The sequence below is a fragment of the Cyclopterus lumpus genome, chromosome 17, assembly GCF_009769545.1.
Source record: "Cyclopterus lumpus isolate fCycLum1 chromosome 17, fCycLum1.pri, whole genome shotgun sequence".
NCBI lineage: Eukaryota > Metazoa > Chordata > Actinopteri > Perciformes > Cyclopteridae > Cyclopterus > Cyclopterus lumpus.
Window position 1 is genome coordinate 20,621,928 of NC_046982.1, and position 24,100 is coordinate 20,646,027.

At 44.0% G+C, this 24,100-nt stretch overlaps 1 protein-coding gene across 1 annotated transcript in view; it reads right to left on the reverse strand.

The window, feature by feature from the left end:
• The window catches only part of egfra (epidermal growth factor receptor a (erythroblastic leukemia viral (v-erb-b) oncogene homolog, avian)), a 38,450-nt gene extending 20,222 nt beyond the window's left edge, over positions 1-18,228 (reverse strand). The window contains exons 1-2 of the mRNA XM_034556122.1: positions 17,929-18,228; positions 1,003-1,154 (exon numbers count right to left, since the gene is read on the reverse strand). Coding sequence (XP_034412013.1) covers positions 1,003-1,154; positions 17,929-18,007 — 231 coding nt within the window. The 5' untranslated portion in view covers positions 18,008-18,228. The remainder of the gene's footprint in view (positions 1-1,002; positions 1,155-17,928) is intronic.
• Positions 18,229-24,100: the final 5,872 nt, after the last annotated feature.

Below are 24,100 nucleotides of genomic sequence, written 5' to 3' on the forward strand. Positions count from 1 at the left end.
TGGATTGGAGTTCCATTCATACATTGTCATATTCATGTAATGTATTTATGTAACTTTGTAAATGCTGTTCATTCTGTACACATGACATCTATTGCATCTGTCCATCCGGGGAGAGGGATCCTCCTCTGTTGCTCTCCTGAAGGTTTCTTCCCTTATTTGGGGAGTTTTTCCTGATCCGATGTGAGGTCAAAGGTCAGGGATGTCGTATGTGTACAGATTGTAAAGCCCTCTGAGGCAAATTTGTAATTTGTGATATAAACTGAATTGAATTGACCCTTCAAGTCTTCCTCTCAGGCTACATACGCCCCCAACGATCTCCACCAATGAGATCGTTAAGAGCAATATGTGTGTAGCCTGAGGGATCCAGACCTTCTTCTCACTGGACCTGGAACTATTGCAAGATATCTGCTGACTGTGTGTTTGTTTGTGTGTGTGTGTGTGTGTGTGTGTGTGTGTGTGTGTGTGTGGTCCCTCGTCACATCTGCCCAGTGTTCACAAACTTGTCGCTGCAGCTGCTGTTTGAGCAAAAGCTCCGACCGCAGCGTCATAAACACACTGAATCATCCGGACTCGCTCTGCACTGATTTTAATTATCGTTACCGAAGGTAGAAGAAGATCACAGAGCTGGATTCAGATGATAGAAAAACCTATCAAAAAATTCAATATGATCATCTAGAATCTATTAGGAGGAATCGTATCTAGATAAAAACATTTATCGTTTCATCTAAATTTATAATAACAAGCACACCCTTCAACACAAATTTCTAATCGTGAAATATTTTGAGGCTATGAATATAATATCAAGATTGTAGTTTTATCTTTAAGTCACAGTCTACATGCTGTTACGTTCATTTTGCTCTTAGTTAAATGAGAAAATACAGTAAATGGTATTTACGATAAAAACGTGCTATATTGTGATATTGAGATTGAGATAATGACCAATATCGAGACGGAAGATTTTGGGAGCAACGCGTTAATTGCCTTAATGAGCGCAGTCCTCACCTCGAGGAAGGACAGGTTGCGGTGCTCCTCCATGTAGGTGACCTCCAGGTTCTCCAGGACCACGCTGCAGTTGCTGTAGGTATTCACCATGTTCAGGTAGTGGTCGTCTTTGGAGCCCAGGAGGTTCAAATGGTTGGTGAGGCCTTGGCATACTGCAGGGGGAAAAAAAGATGGGAGAATTTGTGTCAGAAACATCTATTGCTGTGAGTTTATGACGGCGTGTGTGTGTGTGTGTGTGTGTGTGTGTGTGTGTGTGTGTGTATGTGTGTGTGTCAGTCATAACAAAAGGCCTGAATCTTAAAACAACCAACTACGACCGGCATCGCCAGGCCCATTGAGTCATTTCAAGGATTTGGTGCGTCACAGATTCCGTGAGATTTGAGAGTATGTTTCTTACCTCGAGCTCTCTGAATCTCATTATAGATAATAGATAATAGATAAGGGTCTCAATAACTCCAGCCGAGCTCAGGCACATCCGACGTGCTGATCACGCACCTTCTTCCAGGCGTCCGATAGAAAGACTTGCAGGTCTCTGATAATGCAGCCGACCCGGCCTTATGCGATAAAGTATATTTGGATAAGGAAGGCGGAGTTACTGATAAGTGCAGGAGACAGAAGAGGCTTTTTAAAGAAGAAGAAGAAGAAGAAGAAGAAGAAGAAGAAGAAGAAGAATATGTGCCTTTAGAAAGCAGGTCGTCCCTCGAGCTGGTCAGACAGGTTCTGACTGGCACTGAAGGAAAAGTCAGCTGTGTTTAAACAATGTCACCGCTCCAACACACACACACACACACACACACATACACTAATAATTATAACTAGTAATCAAGAATTTATTCACGGCTTAACTTGAGCAATAGGTTGAGAAAACCCCAAAGATTCCTCTTCCTGTTTATTGCAGCGCCGTGGTGCTGCTTGTAGCGTTTCTCGGGTCACATTCCACAACGTGTCTGCTCTCGACTGCAAAAGAAAAGGCCCGAAAAAAAAAAACACACGCCTCACAAAACACTGTACATTACAGTTAAACCTAAGTGGACTCGGAGATCGTCTCCCAGCTCGGTAAAAAAAAATAACATCTGAATTCCTTCCGTGCATTTTTTTTTCGCTCACCTCGTTGTTGTTGTTTTTATTGTTTTTTTTTTTTTAAATCGACACAAATCGAGCAGCGAATCGATGAGATTTAGGCTCCAACAGCTGTCTCCTCTAACCCCCTCATTCGATTGTCCCTGAGGGATCTCCCTGACATGAACCTTGCATGAACGCCGTGGCATGAACGCCGTGGCAACAGAGGCAGACTAGCAAAAAGCTGACTCCATTAATTAGAGGAGCCATTTGAGATGTAAGTATTTCTCCCCCCCCCCCCGCCCCCTTAATTATTACGCAAACATGCACACCAAACTGTAATAAACAAAATAAAAGGTTGTCATGAGTGTGCAGTTGTGAATATAAAATTAACCTGATTGGGACATTCTGACAATAGCGATGTTGATTATGGTTAATAAGCATGTGTGTGTTGGATTGGCATATATATATATATATATATATATATATATATATATATATATATATATACATATATATAGTACATCTGTGGATAACACCCAGCATGCTTCCCGTCAGAAGGTTTCGTTCAGGTCGTTTTTTTAATTTTTTATAATGAGCAATAAAAAGCTGCACGAGGCGGCCGACTTTTTGAGGTTCGAGGAACTTCCTTCCAGAAGGTTTCACGCCAAAAAAAAAAGAAAAAAAGAAAAAAGTTGATTGCTCAAGAAAAGCACAGCCACAGTCAACATTGTCCTCTGTCCACCTGTTGATAACCTTCGCCTGCAGGTAGTAAATTAACTGATATTGCACGACCATAAACATGACTTCCTCATCGGGCTGCAGCTCATGAGAAAGAACCCAAGGTCAGGTTGCAGCTATAGCTATGACTAAAAGATTTACCTTTTATTTCCTTTGGAACAACACGGCCTCGTATAAACCGAACTCGGAGTTAGATGTGTCATAAAAAGGTTGCGCAACTACCTGTCTGCAAGCAGAGACAGACGTGTGTGTGACAGAATTATGCAGAATGGTACATTTAAAAAAAGGACCCTGTTTTTTCCTTCACACCAGATTCAATTTTGACTGGTGAAATTTGTGAAAAAGAAAGCACACGGTCTGCAATCTGCTTTAAAAGCGAGGGCGGGGCCCGCGGTGACGTAACTGACACCGTGACCGACACTAATTAGAGATTGCTTCATTTCCTCCAGCTGTATTGTCGTCACAGAAATGTCCAGGAGGGTTACTCTGCGAGGAAAGGAGTGGCGGCATCTGGAATATCTCCAGCTTCAGTACTGTATGCACGTGAGGGTGTGTGTGTACAGGCATGTGTGTGTGTGTGTGTGTGTGTGTGTGTGTGTGTGTGTGTGTGCAACGCAATATATATCCCCGGCCTGCGTCGATCGGCACCCGGTCACAGCGAAAACAAAAGGCTCCGTAAACCCAATCATTAGTCATCTAAGCTGGTTGAAATGTGTGGTCGCATATCGACTCCGGGGATGTTTACTCTGGGACTAGCGTTGGAATTCAAAGGGTGTGTGTGTGTGTGTGTGTGTGTGTGTGTGTGTGGGTAGATATTTGTTTCTTGAGGCTATTGGATCTGCTAGCCTACAGAAGAAAAAAAAGAGACTGGCTAAGCGAATTACGTGGAGATACTGTAATTAGCTCATTGTTCGGGTCCACCCTCGGCACACACACACACACACACACTCCAAAACCACACGGAAATCAAGAATGCACACGCCATACCGTCGTCAAATCTCAAAAATCACTCAAAACCGATTCATAAAACGCTTGAAAGTGTGTTCGTTTGCATGGAAAACTTTACAATATGTGGTATGCAGTAGAAAAACACCCCAAAAATAAATGTTCTAACTACATTTCTAAGAAAAGGAATAGTTCAACATTTCAAAATGTCCAACTTTTCCCTTTAAAAGCTTCCCTGCGGCAGCGTTCACTGAGGCCTTTGCTGGATTGCATATGCGCTACAGGTGTTTGTGTTTATCGTGTCCATTTCCTACATTATGTTTGCAGCGTTCGCACCAAAACCTTCCAGAGTAAACCTTTCCGTTTCAACTTTGAAGCTGGGGAAAAAACGTACTCGACGGAGAGAAAACAGGGGGGAAACGAGTTTAAGCGGCGGTATAAAAACCAAAGTCACGCAGACGAAACTTCCAGTAAATATTTGAGACGCGTTAACTAAACACGGTGAGATCAAATGCACCAAAACTAACCAAAGGAAGACAAAAAAAAAAAAGAAAGAGTTTCCATTTAAATGTTTGGGACCGAACTTTGTAGTTTGGTGAACACGAGAGGAAATAACGGATGTCCACAAACTAAACTTTCCACAGTAAAAAAAAAACAAAACCTTTTCCAACCCATCTAACGGTTTCCTCTGGTTCACTGAGCCATCGACTATACGTTAAAAACCATCATGCTTTCTACTTTTCTGCAGACAACAGAAATGGCCCCCGCCGCGTCCTCTTCCTCTCATTCACTACCTGCAATTCGATTACGCTGTGTCCAGAGTCTTGAAAATCTAATCATCTGAAAACTTATACATAATTAAAGGGAAGTAACAACGCTAACTGACGTGACTTGTTTATTTCTCTCTCTCTCTCTCCGACTCAACGGCAGTACGGCAAAGCATCTCGCGTAACTCGATCTGCAAGCGTCCCTCCGCTGATAACAAATGGAGGCCGAGATGGATTCCCTTATTAAGGAGGTATTTAGGGGTTATGGATAACCCCCTCGCACGTCTCTACACGTGTATCGTACGAGCATGTCGATAAGACGTGGAGGGTCCACTCGGTGTTGCGTCCACTCATGTTTTAAGACCTCCAGATTTCTGGGAATCGTAAATCTTCCAAATCAGTGAACGAAAGGTTAAAAAGTCTTTCTTTGCAATCAGCTCATACTTCCTCCTCTAGATTTTCTGGCTAAGATTCAAGAGGAGACGAGGGATCAAATGTCATATTTAAAAAAAAGGGCAACACGAGCAGTCATATTTGACTCTTTAACCTTTAGGGGTGTGTATTGTAGTTCAACATCCTGATATCCTGCTCTCAGTTCAGAGGGGGAAACACAATCTTCCATTGCGTGGGAGATGCATCAATCCCTTAGAGAAAACATCTTGTGGCCCCAGAGAAAGACAAAAAGGGTCCAGTAAGGACTGAGAGGATACCCGCCCCCCTACACACACACTTTCCTCCCTATCCCCATTGAATGCAGCAACACAAGCCCTTTTGACATCACAGGAAGTCGATCTGTGCACAGGGGTCAGCTCCGGACGGCTACCCCTGCGACGCTGAACCCAGATGGTATAGCCGATTGTCGTCTAAATCCAACTTTGTGTACTTCTGGGAGAAAGAGAACCGATGGAAAGGAAGTGAGAGAAAGAAGAAGGGGGAGAAAAGAGAGAGAAAGGAGTGGTTTGTGGTTCAGCTAAACGAAATGCGGTAAAAGGGGGTGTTAAAAGCCTCACACTTGATATATGAACCTTTTTCCCCCCTGAAGGCTCACAAAAAGGGGACGAAACACTGAAGCGGACAGCTGTAGAACAAAAAGCCGACGAAGCAGATGAAGCCGACGAAGCGTCCCAGCGATCACGTCACGTGTCCTCGGAAAAAACAGCTCAACCCCCCGTGTGACGAGAAGCTCAGTCGGTGACGTTTAGTCCGTTAAAAAGCCGAGCAAAGTGACCAAATAAAGACCGGAAGGGTCTTCGTGTTTACGCTCCGCTGCTGATGAAGAGCACTCTCTACCAGTCGGCGAGACATTCCAGATACCTGTGGCCGGGGCCCGTCATAATGTTTACGCTCCACCTCAGCGTGAGGAAACCGTGGATTCTAGGTTCTGCACGAACACAGGAACACAGTACGCACACTCGGACCTTATGGCGTATCAATTAGTCCGGTTCAATGCCAGATTGCAGCCAGTTGGATTCTTGTTAATGCGATTTTGTAGGGAGAACTGGTTACATTGAAGTATATGGATTATCCACAGTAACAGGGGCGTTGTTTCCACACACAAAAAAGCAGTATATAAACAACGTGGCAGATGACTATATGTGAATAGAAAAGGCGTCTCTCATTGTGACACACCAACACACTGTAGATGTACCACCCAACTCTGGAGTTCCCCTCAGTTATAGCCAGATTTAAAGCAGCTGACTATAACTTTTGGGGTTTTGGTTCCTTCTCATTGCTCATCTGTATTGTTTCCAGCTGTTTCCAGCAAAGAAGCTGTGATGAACCCACTCTACCCACAGTGTGATGAACCCACTCTACACTACCTGCCAAACAGCGTAATTGTCAGGTAGCCCGAAACCAAATACACGCTAATGTTGTTATCTTTTTTATTTATTTTTTAGAGGCAAATTAGATTTTTTTTTTTTGGGGTGGGACATTCAGCAAACAAACTCTTTTAATTTAATATTCATTCACGCTGGTTATCATTTGAATTGCTGCTGCTGTGAATAATCAAAACACTCCCACATTTAACTCAATAGTTAACGATGCAGTCGTGACCCCAATAGTGATATCTACAAACACAAGAGATAAATAACCTGTAAATGTTACCAGAATAAATAATAACTGGGCACAAAGCTCGAGTTACTCAAAACACAGCTGCACTCCTATTACTCTCCAGCTGTGGACCGATGTGTGTATGAGGGCTCCAACACGATGGCTCAAATAATCAAACAATACATATCATTAAACAGGAAAGATTTCTCCCCCATGCCCTGATGGAAAGTCCATTAGTCCTCCATCGAGGAGCCAAACAATCCAACTCCTGTTACCCAAAGCTCGCACCACCTCCGTCAGCCCCGGGCCCATTTAAATTCCAAATAATGCAACCCGCCATTCTCCAAAATGTTAAACCCACTTCCTCTTTAACGTCCAGACATTCTCCCTATTGAAGCTCGTTCTAGCCAAGACAACACCCCCCCCCCCCCTCCACCACTCCCACTCCCTGTTAAAACTATACTCCTCTTCAATCCCACAGGAAGCAAGGGAGGAAGACTGGAGAGGGAGTGGGCGGTTGAGCACACTCACCGTCTTCCCTCCCATTCCCTCCCATTCCCTCCCACCGACCATCACTAAGTCCATGCTTGGAAAAAGAAGAGCGGAGGAAGACCGTAAAGAAACAACAACTACCGCGAGTGAAGTGAACCCACACATTTCACACATCATTCCAGTGGCAGAAAGCAGCTGCGATTTGGAAATCCTGCCCCCCCACCCCACCCCCTTTGTTGGTTTGAGCCTTCCCAGTCCGAGAGCAGCAACAGGCCCATATTGGTGCACACATCAAGAGGAGGACAGATAGCTCTCACTCGCTGGACTCCATCTAAAACAAAGAAGATAGACGCTCCTCGAGGCAGCCTTCCTGCTGAAGGGGTTTCTTATTTTTAGCCGATTTGCTGACAGGCTCATTTGTGTGTCGGGCTGACCGCCGCTTCGCTGCGTCGCCTGCCAACAACCCCGTTGCTGCCTTAGTAACGTCTCCAGCAACAGAGCGAGAGAGACCCCATAAAAGGAAAACTCTCCCAAAAGTCGTGGGGTTTGGATTTGTTAGCTTCCCTCTGTTGCTCAGACCTTACTCACCATTTCATACCTCAGGTTTACACATCAGCCGGGGCCCTTAAATCCACGGACGATGAGTCGTTTCTTCCTCATCCACAGTGGCAAGAGGTCATGACTCAGGGACAAACAAGAGACTCGGGGGTGGGAGAATTAGTTTGGACGGCGGAGGAGCTCTCGTACAAGTTCGACGCCCCGAAAAGGGGTATTTTGTTACACGTCGAGCCAAAAGCGTGACCAATTTAAAAAAAAAAAATCAACCAAAGGAAAGATTTTTAGTGGCGTCTTCCTGTCGACGCATCGAACTGAAATGTTTGAAATGCGACGTCGCTGCCAAGTGTACTCGGGAGGGGGGGGGGGGGGGGGGGGGGCAGTAGTGCTCCATTATAACCTCCAAGAGTAAAACTATTCTAATCGCAACTGAAATAGTGAGCAGCAACGACTGACAAGACAATGGACGCTAGTTTCTTTTCATCAAACACCTCTCCAACAAGCTCAGATTTCACCCATTGTTAGCAAGCGGGGGCCTCCATCCTGCACCAAAAAGAAACACGGTGAACAAAAGCTCAGAAACAATGCGTTGAGATGATTGTGACCGAGGAGGGAGGTTGTTTTTGGAGGCCCCCCCCCCTCACTACAGAGACGCAGAGGGGCCTTTTAGCACAACCTGTGGCCTGGCTGCTTGTCGTCAATCAACAAAAGCCATCGGACTCGGCAGGCTGGAACCTTTTTTCTCGCTTTCAGCTGCACACAAGGACCCTGGAGAAGAATCACTGTCCATGAAAGGTACTAGAAAACTCTTATGGCCACTCTAGAGAATGAGCCAGTTACCCTGTTGAATAGTATAGTCAGACAATACAACCAACAATTACCTTAATAACGGGGTTTTTTTTTTATTACACAATAACATGTTGAGACTAAAAATTCATTCTTTACACCGGGTGCAAGAATTTGCACGAGAAAAAAAAGTTGTTTTGCAGCTTTTCAAACACATCACACAACCTTCCACTCAGAATAAAACTTTCAAACCTCAACCTTTTAAGCCAAATGCCACAACAAACGTGAAGTGTCCATCTCGACTGTAAAAAGGTGTCGTGGACGAGAGGGGAACGTAAACCGCTCCGTGACAACTTGGCGAACACCTTTTTGCTGAGCAAGATCGTGTACGCTGTTACAAACAGCTCAACAGATGCAATGACGTTCCCAGCTACAAATTCTCTTTTTTTTTTTCTTCTTTCAATCGACCAGCAGGCGCCACACTTATATAACCCAGAAGGATCCATTATATAACTCTATATCTTCGAAGCATAAGACATAAGCACATACAAAAAGTGTACTAATTGGGGATTTACCAAGCCAGAATATCGACTGTTTAATGCAGGTTGTTTAAATGTCCCTTTGACCCAAAAACCCAATTAGAATTCGTGTTTTAATCTCTTGGAAATTTAGTGGGGGGACTGATTATTGAAATAATACTCGGATAAAAACTAAACAAGTGCATTCATATTAAATAATCCCAGACTGCATTCCAATCAGCTCAGGAAGAAGCTGTTGATGGAGTGGATATGCTGCGGGTCCAGAGGGCTAATCCGTACTGCCTGGCACTGGTCCAACTGTGCACTCCAGGGTATTTCTACCCATTCTACACAGCTGAAGTGGTTTGTTATGAAAAGTAAAAGGAGAGTAGCAGATATTGATCATTTATCAGCGATGCTTTAAAATGTCATGGGGCCTGTAATGTGACACAGTGCATGGGAACATACTTAATACAGTATATGATGGCCTCCCCTGACGGTTTAGTGGGCAATCTTGCAATAAGAGGGTCAGTTCCACCCCTTTTTTTTTATTTTCTAAACATTGCGGGTGAAGCCAGCAGAATCCCTTCTCTTTTTACAGGCCTCTGGCTCCCAATTATGAAAACATGTGGTAATGAAGGTGTTCCGCTCAAAGTCCCACCAGGAAATTAATTCTGCGCTCGACGAAGCATCGGGTGTTGTTGAGACTCACTGGGCAATTAGAAAAGGTACTGCAGAAGGAGTGTTGTGTTGAGAGAGGACATTATGTGTTTAGTGCTCCGGGGAGTTAAACAAATTACAGATCGACTCTGTAGCCGAGCCACCGCCGTGATATTATGAACAGTGCTGTCAAATCGTCTATAAAAATAAAGGCTCAGATGAGATACGCTTTACGACGCTGATGAAATCACCGAGACGTAATGCTGGCTTGTAAAAAAAACCTGGAAGCGAGCGGCGAGGGGAAGGGATGATATCTTCTTTTCTTTTTCTAACCCGCCCGGCCACAACCGGCCACAACGTCTTTGTTGTCGTAAATTCAGACGGCTGTGTCAATAATAATCAAGCATTTGTACCATTTGTACCAAGTGTCATGGCTTTGGGTCGGTCCAACACCAGACTGAATGACCTACTCTTATGTTGAATTGTAACAACATTTGGTTGCGGAGAACATGACATCCATATATATTTCCTCACTTCTACTGTACATTGACAGTTTCCAGAGGGTCGATCCAGATGACTCTTAATGTTTCCTCTCAAGCCCCCCCATGAGGTTGACATTCCTGTTTTTGTTTTTTTATGAAATTCTCCACAAATATCGCAAAGATTCCCATAAAATGAGGTTAACACATTCACGTTCCCCTCAAGATGAATTCTAATACACTTTAAATTTGTCAAATGCTTCAGTTTACGACCAAACACCGACAAAATTAACGAACAAACCCATCGGCCTCAGCTGTATTTTGCGTTTGGTGCTAATTAACAAATGCTAGCATGCGGAAAAAAAAAAAGGACACATAGCGTGTTAGCATTGTCTTATTGAGCGTTTCAGTACGAAAAACTCTTCATTGTTTACACAGAGCTGGTAATGTCATGTCTACATGGCAAGTTAAGGTGTACTTTGTGTTTGGTGCTAATTAACAAATGCTAGCATGCTAAAACAAGATGAACACATGGCGCGTTAGCATTGTCTTATTGAGCGTTTCAGTACGAAAAACTCCTCATTGTTTACACAGAGCTGGTAATGTCATGTCTACATGGCAAGTTAAGGTGTACTTTGTGTTTGGTGCTAATTAACAAATGCTAGCATGCTAAAACAAGATGAACACATGGCGCGTTAGCATGTTCTTATAGAGCGTTTCAGTACGAAAAACTCCTCATTGTTTACACAGAGCTGGTAATGTCATGTCTACATGGCAAGTTAAGGTGTACTTTGTGTTTGGTGCTAATTAACAAATGCTAGCATGCTAAAACAAGATGAACACATGGTGCGTTAGCATGTTCTTATAGAGCGTTTCAGCATGTTTTCTTCTCTTCTAATATTTGTGCGTAGGGTTAATAAATGCAATAATCCAATACGAAAAAACTCCCAAAACAGCTAAATAGATTATTGTACCATAAGAGCCGTTGCTATGTTTTAGCATACAGGGATGCCTTTCTCCTCATTGTTTACACAGAGCTGGTAATGTCATGTCTACATGGCAAGTTAAGGTCAAAGAAGACAGATAAGCCCGTGTCAAAGGAGACAAAATCCTGAAGAAAGAACCTTTTGTCCAAAGACTCGGAGGAAGGAGACGTCCAATCAAGTTCGGTCCCGGGCATGAGCCCCAGACGCTCCGACGAGAACTGATTTATCTCGTGCGCTTTCCTTTTTCTTTGTGTGTGTGTGTGTGTGTGTGTGTGTGTGTGTGTGTGTGTGTGTGTTTCAGTCATGGGATTTTGCATCATTATCTTATTTTGGCCACCCATCCACTGTGTATATTGGCTCATTTTTCATCCTTTTTTCCTAACATTTTATGTAGAAAAGAAAACTCCAGGGAAGCTTTTACCACAATAGGCAGACTGTAAAAGAGAATTCAAGCTTCTTTTTTTTTTTTTTTGCACTCTGCAACATGTCAATACCAGGCACGTTCAGAAATGTGACAGGGGGTCTAGACGAGAAGAGGAAAAAAAAAACCCGGAGGCGATACAGGTATCAGTTACCAAGAGACGTGTCTGAATATGTTTCTTAACAGTGAAAATAAAAAATCTGAAAACCTTTTTTGCTCTTAACGCTGGCATCGAGTGGCGCTGGAAAGCAAGATATAAAAAAGACGTTAACGTCGTTTGTCTTTCTTTTTTTTGGATGCAGTGAGAATTTTGGCGTGGTCATCAAAGACATAACGAGGCAGAACCCCCCCCCCCCCCCCCCCCCCCCCCCCCGTCTGTTTCCATCTGACTAGTTATTACTTGCCTCGACTATCTTTTTCAATAATGGAAAGTCACACACTGGAGCTTTTGACTGACACTTCACCGCGCCCTCGCAGTGAAGCATGTAATGCCTTTATTAGACCACGTTGGCAAAGAAAACACAATGTTTTCACAAGTAGTCGAGCGATGAAAAACCATTAAACCATATACGTAATATTTATGCTATACATTAACTATATAGTTGTTGATATTACCGTATGCATCCTTTCTGATGCGTGTCGAGCAGCGCACGACTACGTCAAAGTCGCTTTCCCATTGTTGCACAGGTGGAAAGAGCTAAACCCTGAAGCAACACGCCAGACCAGAGTCAATACAAGAGAAAAGGAAAATCAACTAATCATTCAGGTTAAAGCTGCTGAGTAGCTTCTGCATCCTTTAAATCAGGATGTGAGGAAGGCAGGAAGGCCCCACTCTCTCTTTACACTGAAAGGTTTACAACCGAAACATCCTGGATCTCCATCCTGATATCTTTTGACAATTTTGACATTTTATTATATTAAAAACCCGCTCGGTCGCAGCTTAAAATGCACACTTTTGGTTTTACTAGGCTAAACGGACCACACAGGAAGAGGCCGAATGCACGTTTTCATCGGATAGGCCACCGCCCGGCCCGTCCACCGGTGCTTTCTTCTGAAAATATTCCAGAGGTGGAGATGTGTTTGCGAAAGCTATTGTTCCCTCTTCCCTGTGGGGGATTCCTCTTTTTTTGGAGGCGGGCGAGCGCCTGTTTGAAAACATTGCTCCTCGGCATGACCCTGAGGTCATTGGAGAAGATGCCCCACCTACAGGAGGTCTTTGGGATACTGGTGAGGGACCGAGGCCCCGTTTGATGAGCGATTGAGGGAGGGCCCGAATTTAAAAGCCAAAGACTTTTTTTCACCCCATCCTTGTGATGTTTGTTTTTTTTACGTATCCTCCACTTTCCTGTTTTCCTCCCTTCGCTGGGATTCTTCTTTTAACCTGTCCCCTAACCCTAAAAATGTTGTACATTTGTATTGTTAATACAAAAAAAAAGGATTTATCCGTCAGGGAAAAGGCCCCCAGACCTGTTTCTGAATTGGATTGAGCTACAAATGTATCTTCGAAACATGTTTTTTTTGTGTGTGTCCGAGCTGAAAGCCTCCGAGATGGTTCCCAGCGTCCATCTGTACCTTTACTGGTAGAGCTGACAGGACACGTTAGACAAAAACTGCTTTTCAGTAAATGTCGAGAGTATGCATCTGCAAATATCTAGAAACCAGTAAAAAACCAAAAGAGAACATTATTTAAAATAAGTTGTGCATTTGTTCCCACACTATAGTTCCTGTGGTTCCCCAGCGGCATGATCCATGTGTTTCTATGAAGATGCTTAATTTATGGTCAATACATTTGCAGATCTTTTCTTGACTAATTGTTGGGTCAATAACTTGTATAAAAATACAAAATAAAAGCTTTTCTAAAAGCTCAATAACCGTTGCGAACCTTAAGATATTCCAAGTAAACGTCACACAATGCATCTTAAACAAAGTGACAAGTATCAGAACGTTATGTTTTTCACAAAGATCTGATCTTTCCAACGTTAACGCAAAAAAGGCAAAAAGTAATGAAATCGCACAGAATTATGAGCACTCCTACACCTCAACCTGCCGTAGGAGATGGACACACACAGATTGGCCCGTGGCCTCTTTTCCTTTTTTTACATCTGATGAGATGGGGAGATAGCGGAGGGACCTTTTTTTTTTTTTTTTTTTTCCGACGTGAATTCCTGGGTCTCTTTCCACCGAAGGCTTCACGAAGCACAGCCAGCGGATCATGGAAAAGGTCATAAATTCAGAGGATCACTTTGTTACCATGTACACAAAAAAAAAAAAAAATCACACGCGAATCAGCTCAATGAGTAACCACATTCGCTCACTTATTCCACGCCGGGCGGCTTTCTCAGTGGATGTACACAAACATTAGGGGGGGTGGGGGGGTTCTTTTTAGACGGCGGAGCGGTGGAAACCAGACGTGTAATTAGCGGTTACAGAACTACTTGATTTTTAAGGGGCGACACAATAGATTTACTGTATTTAGATGCGTTTTCAGGGGTTAACAAAAAGGACCGTCACGCTTCCGTGCTGCGTCTCGGTGACACGCACGTCTAGCCTCGGATCTCGGTCGCTCTACAAAAGTAGAGCCAAGATAACCTGCCCTCCTCCCTTCCACAGAGGCACTATTGTCCCGGAGTGAAACCAAAGTCCTCGCAGCAGCTCTCTCTAAATATCAACCGCTCAAGACACAGTGGAGTTTAAACAAAGAAGGGTAAGAAGAAAGCCAACTCTCACGGTCAGAACCACACACAAAAAAAGAGACATATTTCCAACAATGGCTGCAGCAGATGGAAGTCTGGGAAGGTCATCAGAGGACCAGCAGCACCAGCAGCTCCACCAGGCCCACTCTGGACCCTGACTAGAGAGTCTAGGATTACACCGGATCATAACCTGTATCTCACTACAGACATCCATCTAATCCCAGAGAGTGGGCTTTAATGAAACCCCCCCCCCCCAAAGTCAAAATGTTATGACTGATGAGGAAAGCTGGCTTGTTGGATCCCAGCACGACGCAGACGGGGAAGCACTTTGCTCCGGAACACGTCGTCACGACTCAGCTCAGCTTTCTGCAGGTGTGCACATTTAAAAAATGATTATAATCAATGATTATTGATATTTAAGCAGTTTATCCTGCGCCTACAGAGCCCCCCTCCCCCGCACGGAGGATTATGGATTACGCTGTTGACATGGCCCCCTGAGATTAGTCTGATCTTCCACAGGTTAACCCAGTTAGAGGGGGCTCTCCATTCACCTCGTAGCTGTAGCCGTGAGACACATTCAACATCGAAGGGTAGAAGAGAGATGTTGAAGCGTGTAATAATAATAAAAACGCTTAATCATCACCGCGGTCCGGACGTTTATGGGCAGGAATCTGGCATTACGACACGTACGTCGTTGCAATCTGAACGGCGGGTTCTGCAGCTCCAACATCACAGCACTACTTTGAGAGAAAACTAAATAAAAAGTATTAACTTAGCTCATCTTTACATGGAAAAACAATTTTTTTACATTTTTTAACGACGGCATCTTGGAGAATCGATGCAATTTCACAAAGTGTAACGTAATATTTCCGATATTTTCTTACAGCCTCTGCTCTTCGGTTACGAGTCGCAGGCAGGGAGTCAAAATGGATTCCATTTAGCATTTCTTCTGGGAAATAAATCACCGGCGTTATTACTTGTGGCTGGCTGCCGGGTGAAGCTGTGGGCAATATTTACAACCTCCCCGCGGATGATGACAGTTAATAAACCGATGCAACGAGACCTGTCTGAAGCCATCACGCGTCCCCTGGCAGGCTGCGGAGGACCGTCAGGTGACTTCCCGTTTGGCTGTCAGGTGCATTAAAATGCACCTAAATGACCGCGTGGGAAAGAATCTTTTTTCGTGGTTATCGTTCCATTCCCTTTGGTCATTTCATCGGACGCAGCCGATTGTCAGCTTCTACGCTGCACCTGTCAAGTTGTCCACACACACACACACACACACACACAAAGAACAATACGCCCCAAAAGGTTTGTTTATTACTCATGATCTCCATCATGAGCGCGTTGCCGCTAGACACAACTAATAAGACGAAGCATCTCCCGGTTTGGTGATTTTAAGACGAGTTGAAGGCTTACGCGCTCCTTTGTGGGCTGAGAAAAATGATCTTCTTCTTAAGGCTTCTAAAACCTGTCAACCCCCTTTTGGGTTAGCTCAGAAATGCATCGACACTCAGCTCAGAACAAGGTTAGTGTGATATTACAGTACAGTTTTAATAAGGAAGGAGTCTTTAAGACGTGCAACTGAAACACAGAAAGGTTCAGTTGGCGTCAGTAACTCTTCATCCTTCGGATTTTCAAAAATAAAACTCGTCTCAGTGTCTCATTAAGGAAATATTTTCCTTAATTCACTCAACGTGATTGTTTTTGTTATTACGTGATCAGCCGGCCAGGAACATCGACATCCGATAAGCCAGAACCTCGTTCGTATCATCATCATCCCTCCTTGGAACTTGGCAGTTCTCAGCCGTGTGTTGTGTGTCTTGTAGTTATTAAGGAGTTTTATTTTTGAGTTGATGGATAAGCCAACATGCAAAGTGGACAGCACAGTGCAGCACGCTCCGGCTACTAAACAATGACAACAAAAACGTGTGTTACTTGTGTTCATCCAGACACAAAAACAAAATGCACATTTCATTGGTTATTTTTTTTGCTGTTTCTTTGGAGTTTGACATATTGTTCAAATCAAGTGTTTGACCATAATATGGACACTGCGTTTCTGGGAAAAAAACATTTTTTGTCTCATATGAAAATCTGTCTTAGTGGCCAAAAAAACCAACAACAACAACAACAACTATCAGACCATATGGCAGAGCTCCATTCTCTCCCCTGCAAATGGAAATTAACAGTAATTAAACCATGCATATACCATAAGTAACATTACAGCTGTTCATTTCTAGTGTTAATAAATATCTAAAAATCCTTATTTACTCTCTTGCTGCAGCGTGAAACGCTCACCGTCTCTAGTTTGTTTAGAAGCCCGGAAATATTTAGGGACTCTTGTCTTTTTTGGCTCACAAACACTTTTGATTTGTTATGGTCCTCCGAGAAACCGGCACCGGTTGTTACTGGTCGGAGCAGATGGGAGAGAAAATGCAACTTGCACGTGCGCCGCTGGCACGAAAAACAACACACACACACACACACACACACCGCGCTTATCTGCTTATAAGGAGGAACAACAGTGCAATGAGTGTGTGTGTGTGTGTGTGTGTGTGTGGATACGTGATGATTCATGAGGATAGGAAGTCGCGAACCATTAGGGAGGAAAGTGATACTCCACGGTCCTGCATCTGGCCTCCGTGGAGATCCGACTCACAGGAATATAGTTAAACGTGTTTAATCTGCACACATGTGCACTTTTTTTTTTCAATTTTTCCAGCCTGCAAGTGAGGTCGTTCAGAAATAATAATAAAAAAAAGACACAACAGCAAGAACGCGTTGAAGTGGCAGTCAAAACACGGCCGTGTCCTCAAAAGAAATAAAGATGCACCGTGACCTTCAGGGCCGAAGGGAAGCACAAACACAGGGAACCTGTTGCTGCTACTTCGCCACTTGTTTTCATACTTTTCATCAGACTCCCTCTGGCTTTGTTTTTTTAACAATCCTGCAAGAAGGATGAAGTGTCATCACATTTTGATCTGATTTTGAGGACCAGATGCAAAGAATTTATCATTTTTTATTATGTAAGAGGATGCTCTCTCTCTCTCTCTCTCTCATTCATATATATATATATACATATATGTGTGTGTGTGTGTGTGTGTGTGTGTGTGTGAGAAGAGTTGACTGTGCAACATAATGCAAAAAGCAAAAAGCAGAAAATATGACAAGGTTGCCTCTATGAGAAACTGCATCAAAGAGCTCCCAGTGTGCGTTTCAAGGTGACAGCATTGTTCTATTTATTCTATTTTTTGCCCACAATTGGGTCAAACGCTGCATTAAAAAAAGAAAAGAAAAGAAAAGAAAATGCTCACACACACACACACGAAAGATCCAAAGTATTACAAATTATTATTTTTTGTTTAAAAAGGGAGAAAAGGTGCGCCACTGGATTTCATCACCATCAATTCGGTGCAGAATTACGCAAAGATGCGCATTTTTCGCACACAATGCCCCCACGCCTGTAATCCTTATCAATAACTATAATCCAGGGGTAGATACTGGACGCTATACTCTTAGTTACAACTCTCGCGTGCAACTTGTGTCCACACACCCCGGGCACGCGAAGCTGGAACAGCGAAAAAACAGATCCCGAAACTTTTTTTTTCTTTCTTTTTTTCCCCTCTCCAGAAGTTTCCTCCGCGGCTTGTTCGAGCCGCCCGTGATTTATGTGCCCGGCGTATTAATTTAAATAAATAAAAATGTCATGGAAATAAATGGAAAAGCGAAAGCCACGTAGCCGACGTCGGCCCCGGGCTGGAGCGGACTCTACCTTTCCTTCCCTCCAGAACGCAGCAGCCGGAGCAGAGCAGGGAGGTGAGGCCGAACCACTTCGCCAGTCCGGTTGCCATCGTGTGCTTTCGTCGTCCTTCGGAGGTCCCGGTGAGGCTCCCGGTGTCATTCCATACCAAGGTACAACAAATTAAAAAAAAAAAAAAAAAAAAAAAACAACAACACACGCGATATTCCGCCGGTTCGAAAACTCTTTTTCTTTTTTCCTTCTCCTGGTTTAAAAAACTCAAACAACTTTTTTTTTGTTGACAGCTCCTCCTCCTCCGCGGATATCTCAAGCAAGTCCGGTGGCTCGTGCAGCAGCGAGGACCGACTACTGGCTGCCGTGACGTCAGCAGGAGGGGAGGACAGATGCGCCCCTCAAGCCGCTCAGGTAACGTGACGCATGGGCGCGCGCTCCTTCGGATGGAGGTAACGCGATTTCCGGTAATGCTTCTGCAAGGTGTGGAAAAAGTACAAGGAACTTGTTTTTATTTTTATTTGTTGACATTCAGTTCAGTGATTCATGAACTTCCTGTGAGGATGATTCAATGTCGCTTCGTTTATTGTCTTTTCGGGTGGAATCGCAATGTGATGAAATCAGTGTGTGATGCAGAATGACATCATCTGAACTTATACAATGCTTTATTATCTGATTATGTTTGCGCTTGAATTAAAGCTACCACGAGGAACTTTAATTGTGTGTTGATTTTGGCGACCCCTGTGGACAAAAGGGGGAAAGACAAGCTCTCATTGTAGAACAAATCCCCTCCTGTGGATTTTTTTTTAGGCTCACTCTGATATTTAAGAGTTTCAAAAATCTGAAGTATCAACTGATATTTTTGTTAGATTAAAAAAATTTGCTGACACAAATAAAAGTTTGGAAAAAAAGCTCTGGATCTTTTCATCAGTATAGTTACATATAGTAAGTTGGAGGGTTTGACACTAATACTTTCAGTAAGTTACTTAATGAACTGAAAAACAGGAAGTAGCTATAAAAACATTGGATTAAATATTTCCTCCATCTCTTCCTGCTCTTAACTGCTCAGTAATAATAATTTAAAGTGAGATGGTTGCATTCCTAAGTTGCCCATGGCGTAGTACTCTTTCTATAGATAGTCAGGGCTTATGATTTTGACTTTTTATGTGTACAAAATGCAAAACTAAATCGTGAAAACATTAGTTTTGAGTCATTTCCAGGTCCTAGGAATGCAAGGGGGGGGCATTTGACTTGTCATTGCAGGAAAAGCACACAATCTAACTAATATAGTTTAGGATGGCTTAGTTCCATTTAAAGTGCACCAGTAAGTCATTAAGCCAGTAAGTGAGCATGCACAACATCAGACACATGGAGTGGGATCACTTTTAACATTATTAGTAACTCCCCCCCCCCGATACGTTTTTTCTTGCTACGTCATGTCTAAAATATATAAAGTTTATTTGATGTTCCTCAGACAGCGATCACCACAAATAGATGAGACGAAGCTCTACGAAGGACTCTGATGCTGAGCCACTTAGAGATAGAACTACGGGGTTGTTTCTATCTACTAAATATCTACTTTTTTTGTTAGATTATTCGCCCCAACACACACACACACACACACACACACACTCTGATGTAAGTGTCCCTGGAGCTACTCCAAGCAGAACACCTGAAGTTGAAGAAAAGGATGCTGGTGGCTCATACGGGACGTCAAAGCGGACCTCTTGAGGTTTCATTGAATTTAATAATAAAATCCGCCCGCTCAGCCCTCATTCCCCCGAGGGGAAGGCCCTCGGTGTCGGTGTCGAACCTTTTTGACCCGGCGGATCCTTCCGGATCGGAGTCGTGACCGGCGCGTCGAGGCAGCTCGAATGTGTTTGTTGTTGTGCACAGATCAGACTTAGCGATGGAAATCATTCCTCACGCCGGCGTTTATTTCATTACCGCGGCCTAATGCCTCACCAAATGGTCCTTCGGTCGTGCTGCTGCTGGAAAGGAAGACGTTATTGTGTTTGGATGAAATTACCTAATGCGAGGCTATAACGTTTCACGGGGGGGGGGGGGGGGGGGGGGGGACGCCATCATTGTCATTGTGCCGTGGGTGTGAGGGCTCTTCTGAGTACGGTCATTTGGGGGAAATGAACCCATGGCCTTTTGTCATTTTGGTATATAAGTGAAAGAGTGATTCCCCTCACAGGGTTACATGAAGGTATAGCGTGCAACAAGTATGACCCTCTATGACCCTCTCAGTGTGTGTGGCGGACCCCGCCATCTGCATGTATGTTCTCTTTTCTTATTATTTTGCTGTGTTCGGGTCATTTCTGGGGGCGTAAACCGAAGAGCCTTTGGACGCCACACTGTGGTCTTCATTCACTCCCTAGCTTCATTCACTCCCTAGCTTCATTCACTCCCTAGCTCGCTCGACCCCTGGGAGCTCTTCCTCCCTCCTTCCCTCCCTCCCTCGCTCACTCCTTTACTTGTTGACCCGGAAAGAAGGGAGGGAGGGGTATTTCTAATACAGCGACTACATATTCTATTAAATAGTCCGAGTCTGATTAAGAGGATCAAGAGAGGCCGAGTATTGAAGGTTTCTATTTTTCTGTCCTTCTTATTCGTGACTTGGTTTTTAAATGTGAAATCCCCTCGATTCTCGATTCCGCCGCCTGCCGATCGACATCTCAATAAAGAAATGTTCCACTGATGTCAGAAAGAAAGAAAGACGTCCGTCCATCCAGAGCCTTCACACACCGGAGCCGTCTGTCAACTGAGCAGAAACATTAAACAAACACAGAATAATGGCCAGACCGGCGGGGATTCAAAAGAGAGTGTACAAAAAAAAGAGAGAGAGGAGAGAGAGATGACAGCTACTGGCTGGCAAAGTAAACACATGTCCCACTGTGCAATATTCTCACATTTTCCATCTCTTTTGTTCAGGAAGTGCTGGTAATCAGTACCCGAAGGGGGCATTTTGGATTAGCAGTGCGTGTGTGTTTGTTAATTATTGCGGCTCACACGTGAGTTCTTTTCAAGGTGCAGTCGAGGCCGATGTGACTCGGAGGAGGATGCTGTTGACACGAAGGAGTCCTTTTTATTAAGTCGCTCGGCCAGGCAGAAAAAGGGTTATATGACCGCGTTGCGAAGGGAGGCGACTCCACCGTCCTGCAGGGTTCAACTCCCGGTCTGCATGACGGGGCCCAGATGGACCGGCAACATCTTGTGAGGATGTAACAACACACACACACACACACACACACACTGACACTGACCGTTTGTGAGTGTGCGTCGTGGAGATGAGCACAACATATGGGAGCGCGTAAACATCTGCCGCGTCAAAAAAAATGAATACCATGCCCCTAGAATAAGGGGACGTAGAAAATGTTACATTATGCACAAATAAACTGATCCCAACAACTAATATATCAGTTTTGTTATGTTTTACATTTCATCTGAAAACACCTTTTTGTAGGTTATGAGAAGCGATGATGCTTCCAGACATCAAACGACATTTATTTATTTTTATATCAAATGCTTGATTTCAGAAGCCCTCGCTGTAAATCGGTGCTCTATTCCAGTCTTGACGTGTGTGAATTCGAAGTGACTGACGCCATGAAAGCTTTTAATAATAATAATAGCTTTTTCTTTTATTCGCCGTCGTGCTGGCTGAAAAGCCTCCAGCCATCAGAACATGCTGTCAAGTACCAATTATTAAGGTTTAATTAGAGAAGCCGGTGAGATTACCTTGCATCTCAACATCTGCCCCCCCCCCCCCCCCCCCTCAAAAGCCCCAAAGCAAACTCTGCTTCCGCTAAAGTTCAGTAGAGAAAAAAAGGCAAATATTTCAGCGTATGCATGTATTGTGATGGTGAGTACACACACACACACACGCACACACACGCACACACGCACGCGCACACACACGCGCGCGCGCTCTCTTCCTGTGAAGGTATACGATCAAACACGTGCTATATATCTTATTGCTCTGTTTTTACCATTTCCTTGAAGAGGCCCCCGGGTCTTTGGCCCTGAGCCATCTTCACTTGCCAGAGCATGTGGTCTCCACGGCAACCCACCGGGTTACACAGTCAACACCTCCAGAGTCAATGAGCCGACCCCGTCTTTCAATCCAATAGGAATCCCTTCTTTCCTCGACATTGGGACACCTTGTGATGAGTAACGTGAGTGATTTTCTCGTGAATGTTTTTTTTCCGCGTTGGCTAATTCGGCAAATTGCAATGCGACGTGCACGCCTGCATGTAATAACAATATAGGGGATATAGATTTTTTTTTTATCTCTAAAGCCCTTCAAAAATCATTAAGCACTTTAACATGAAGCAATAAAAAACAGAAGAGGGGGGAAAAAATCAAGAGGAAATCTTTAAAATCTAATCTATAAAATAAATGTACAGTAAATAGACGATTGTTATGACTGATGAGACCTTTCTTTAAAGGGTCATGTGTGTTTCTTATGATGTTCTAACAATAACGATGCCGGCGTCGAGGTCAGGAGAGTTTAATCTCTCGTCTCCGGACCCTCGTCGTGCACCGTGAATGCACCGAATGGGGTGCCTAATGAGTGGCACATGTTGGGGGTGAAGCCGAGGGGTCTGCCTTCCCACACAGCCGGGTGCCACGAATGTCCGGTAAGTGCTTTTAAGCAGTCCTTCCAAAAAAATAAAATAAATCCATTCACATCAAGTGGTGAGAAAGTGTCCCTCTAACTCCAGGAATCTGTGAGTCATCCACAAGTGTGAATACAAGAGACGCCCGTTAGCAGACTGGCTTGCAATGTGTCAGCTCGGATGGTATTCATCCCTCTCTCTCTTTTTTTTTTTTTTTTAACCTTTATTTAGCCAGGCGAAACAGATTAAGAACAAATTCTTATTTTGTTCAACTGTGGCCCGACAAGAGGCGAAAACCTCTTGAGGGAAAGGAGAGGAAAATAAATAAATAAAAGTTTTAAAAAGTGCCACTGAGTGGAGAAAGCAACATGCTAACAGCCTGAGAAACAGCTGCATTCTTCTTTCAGCAAGTCCGTGATCTCTCTCTTGCACAAGTTGATTGATGGTTGGAGATAATGGTTGTCATCAGATAAAATGTTAGATTTTTTTTTGCAGGAAGGTATAGTTGCTCTAAACAAAACCAGAACAATAACTTTTCGTGTGACGAGGACCCTGAGCTCCATCCTTCTTCCATTATGCCCTTTCTGCCCCGTCACCTCGAATCAATGTCAGATCAATTTCTCGGCTCATTAGCTCGCGTGCAATGGGGCGGATTTCCTCCTCCAGTGTTGTCCATGGGCCTCCAGAGGGCCACGCTCCTCTATGGAAACAGCGCCATCTCGTGGGCAGCTTTTTTTCTTTTTTTTTAGCTCCAAAAGAGCTGCAGGAGCTATAAATGTCAGGTCGGAGACCAACACATGGGCTAAACTGTGGGACAGATAGCTTAAGACAAGAGAGTGGGATCACATTAAAGGCCAGCTGCCGTCTTCATCATTTGTCAATTATTGGCTTTATTTAGTTTATTATGGGCTCCTCACATAGTTTAGTCAGTGCACATATAGATAATTATGAATGCAGCAGTTTAATATAAGGAATTTAAACATGCATGTTAAAGTAAACCGTACAGGCATGCTGTGAGGAATGGCACACACACACACACATATATATTCCATCCCCTCTTGCCCATGGGCAGGGGCAGGCTCTCGTGATGCTGCCAAAAGCGGCGCTGCATGCGCCGTGTGGAGGGAAATCAAAGCGCAGGCGTGGAGTCGGGGAGGGAGTCCAGCATCCTGCGCAGACTGCACGGCTGTACTGTACATGGCCATTGATGCTGCTGGATGGATGTAGTCCCCCCCTGATGTAAATAAGAATGGCGAGGGCAGCGGGTCTAACGTGCCGCGTTATCTCTGCTTAACATCGGAAGGTTTTTTTTTTTTTTTTTTTTTTTTTTTTTGTTGGATGCCACCATCGGGATTTTGTATATTAAAAAAAAAAAACACCAAACAAAAAAACACGGGGGGCCTTTTTTTTCCTTCTTTCTTCCCCTCCCCTCGTTTTTTTTTTCATCCAAAAAAAATCCGCCTCGGAGCAGCTCTCTGGCCCGATGATTTCCATCTGACAACCAAAGAGCCATCTTCTAATAAACACTCTGTGGGCAGGCGGCGGGGTGGGGGGGTTAAAAACAGGTCATT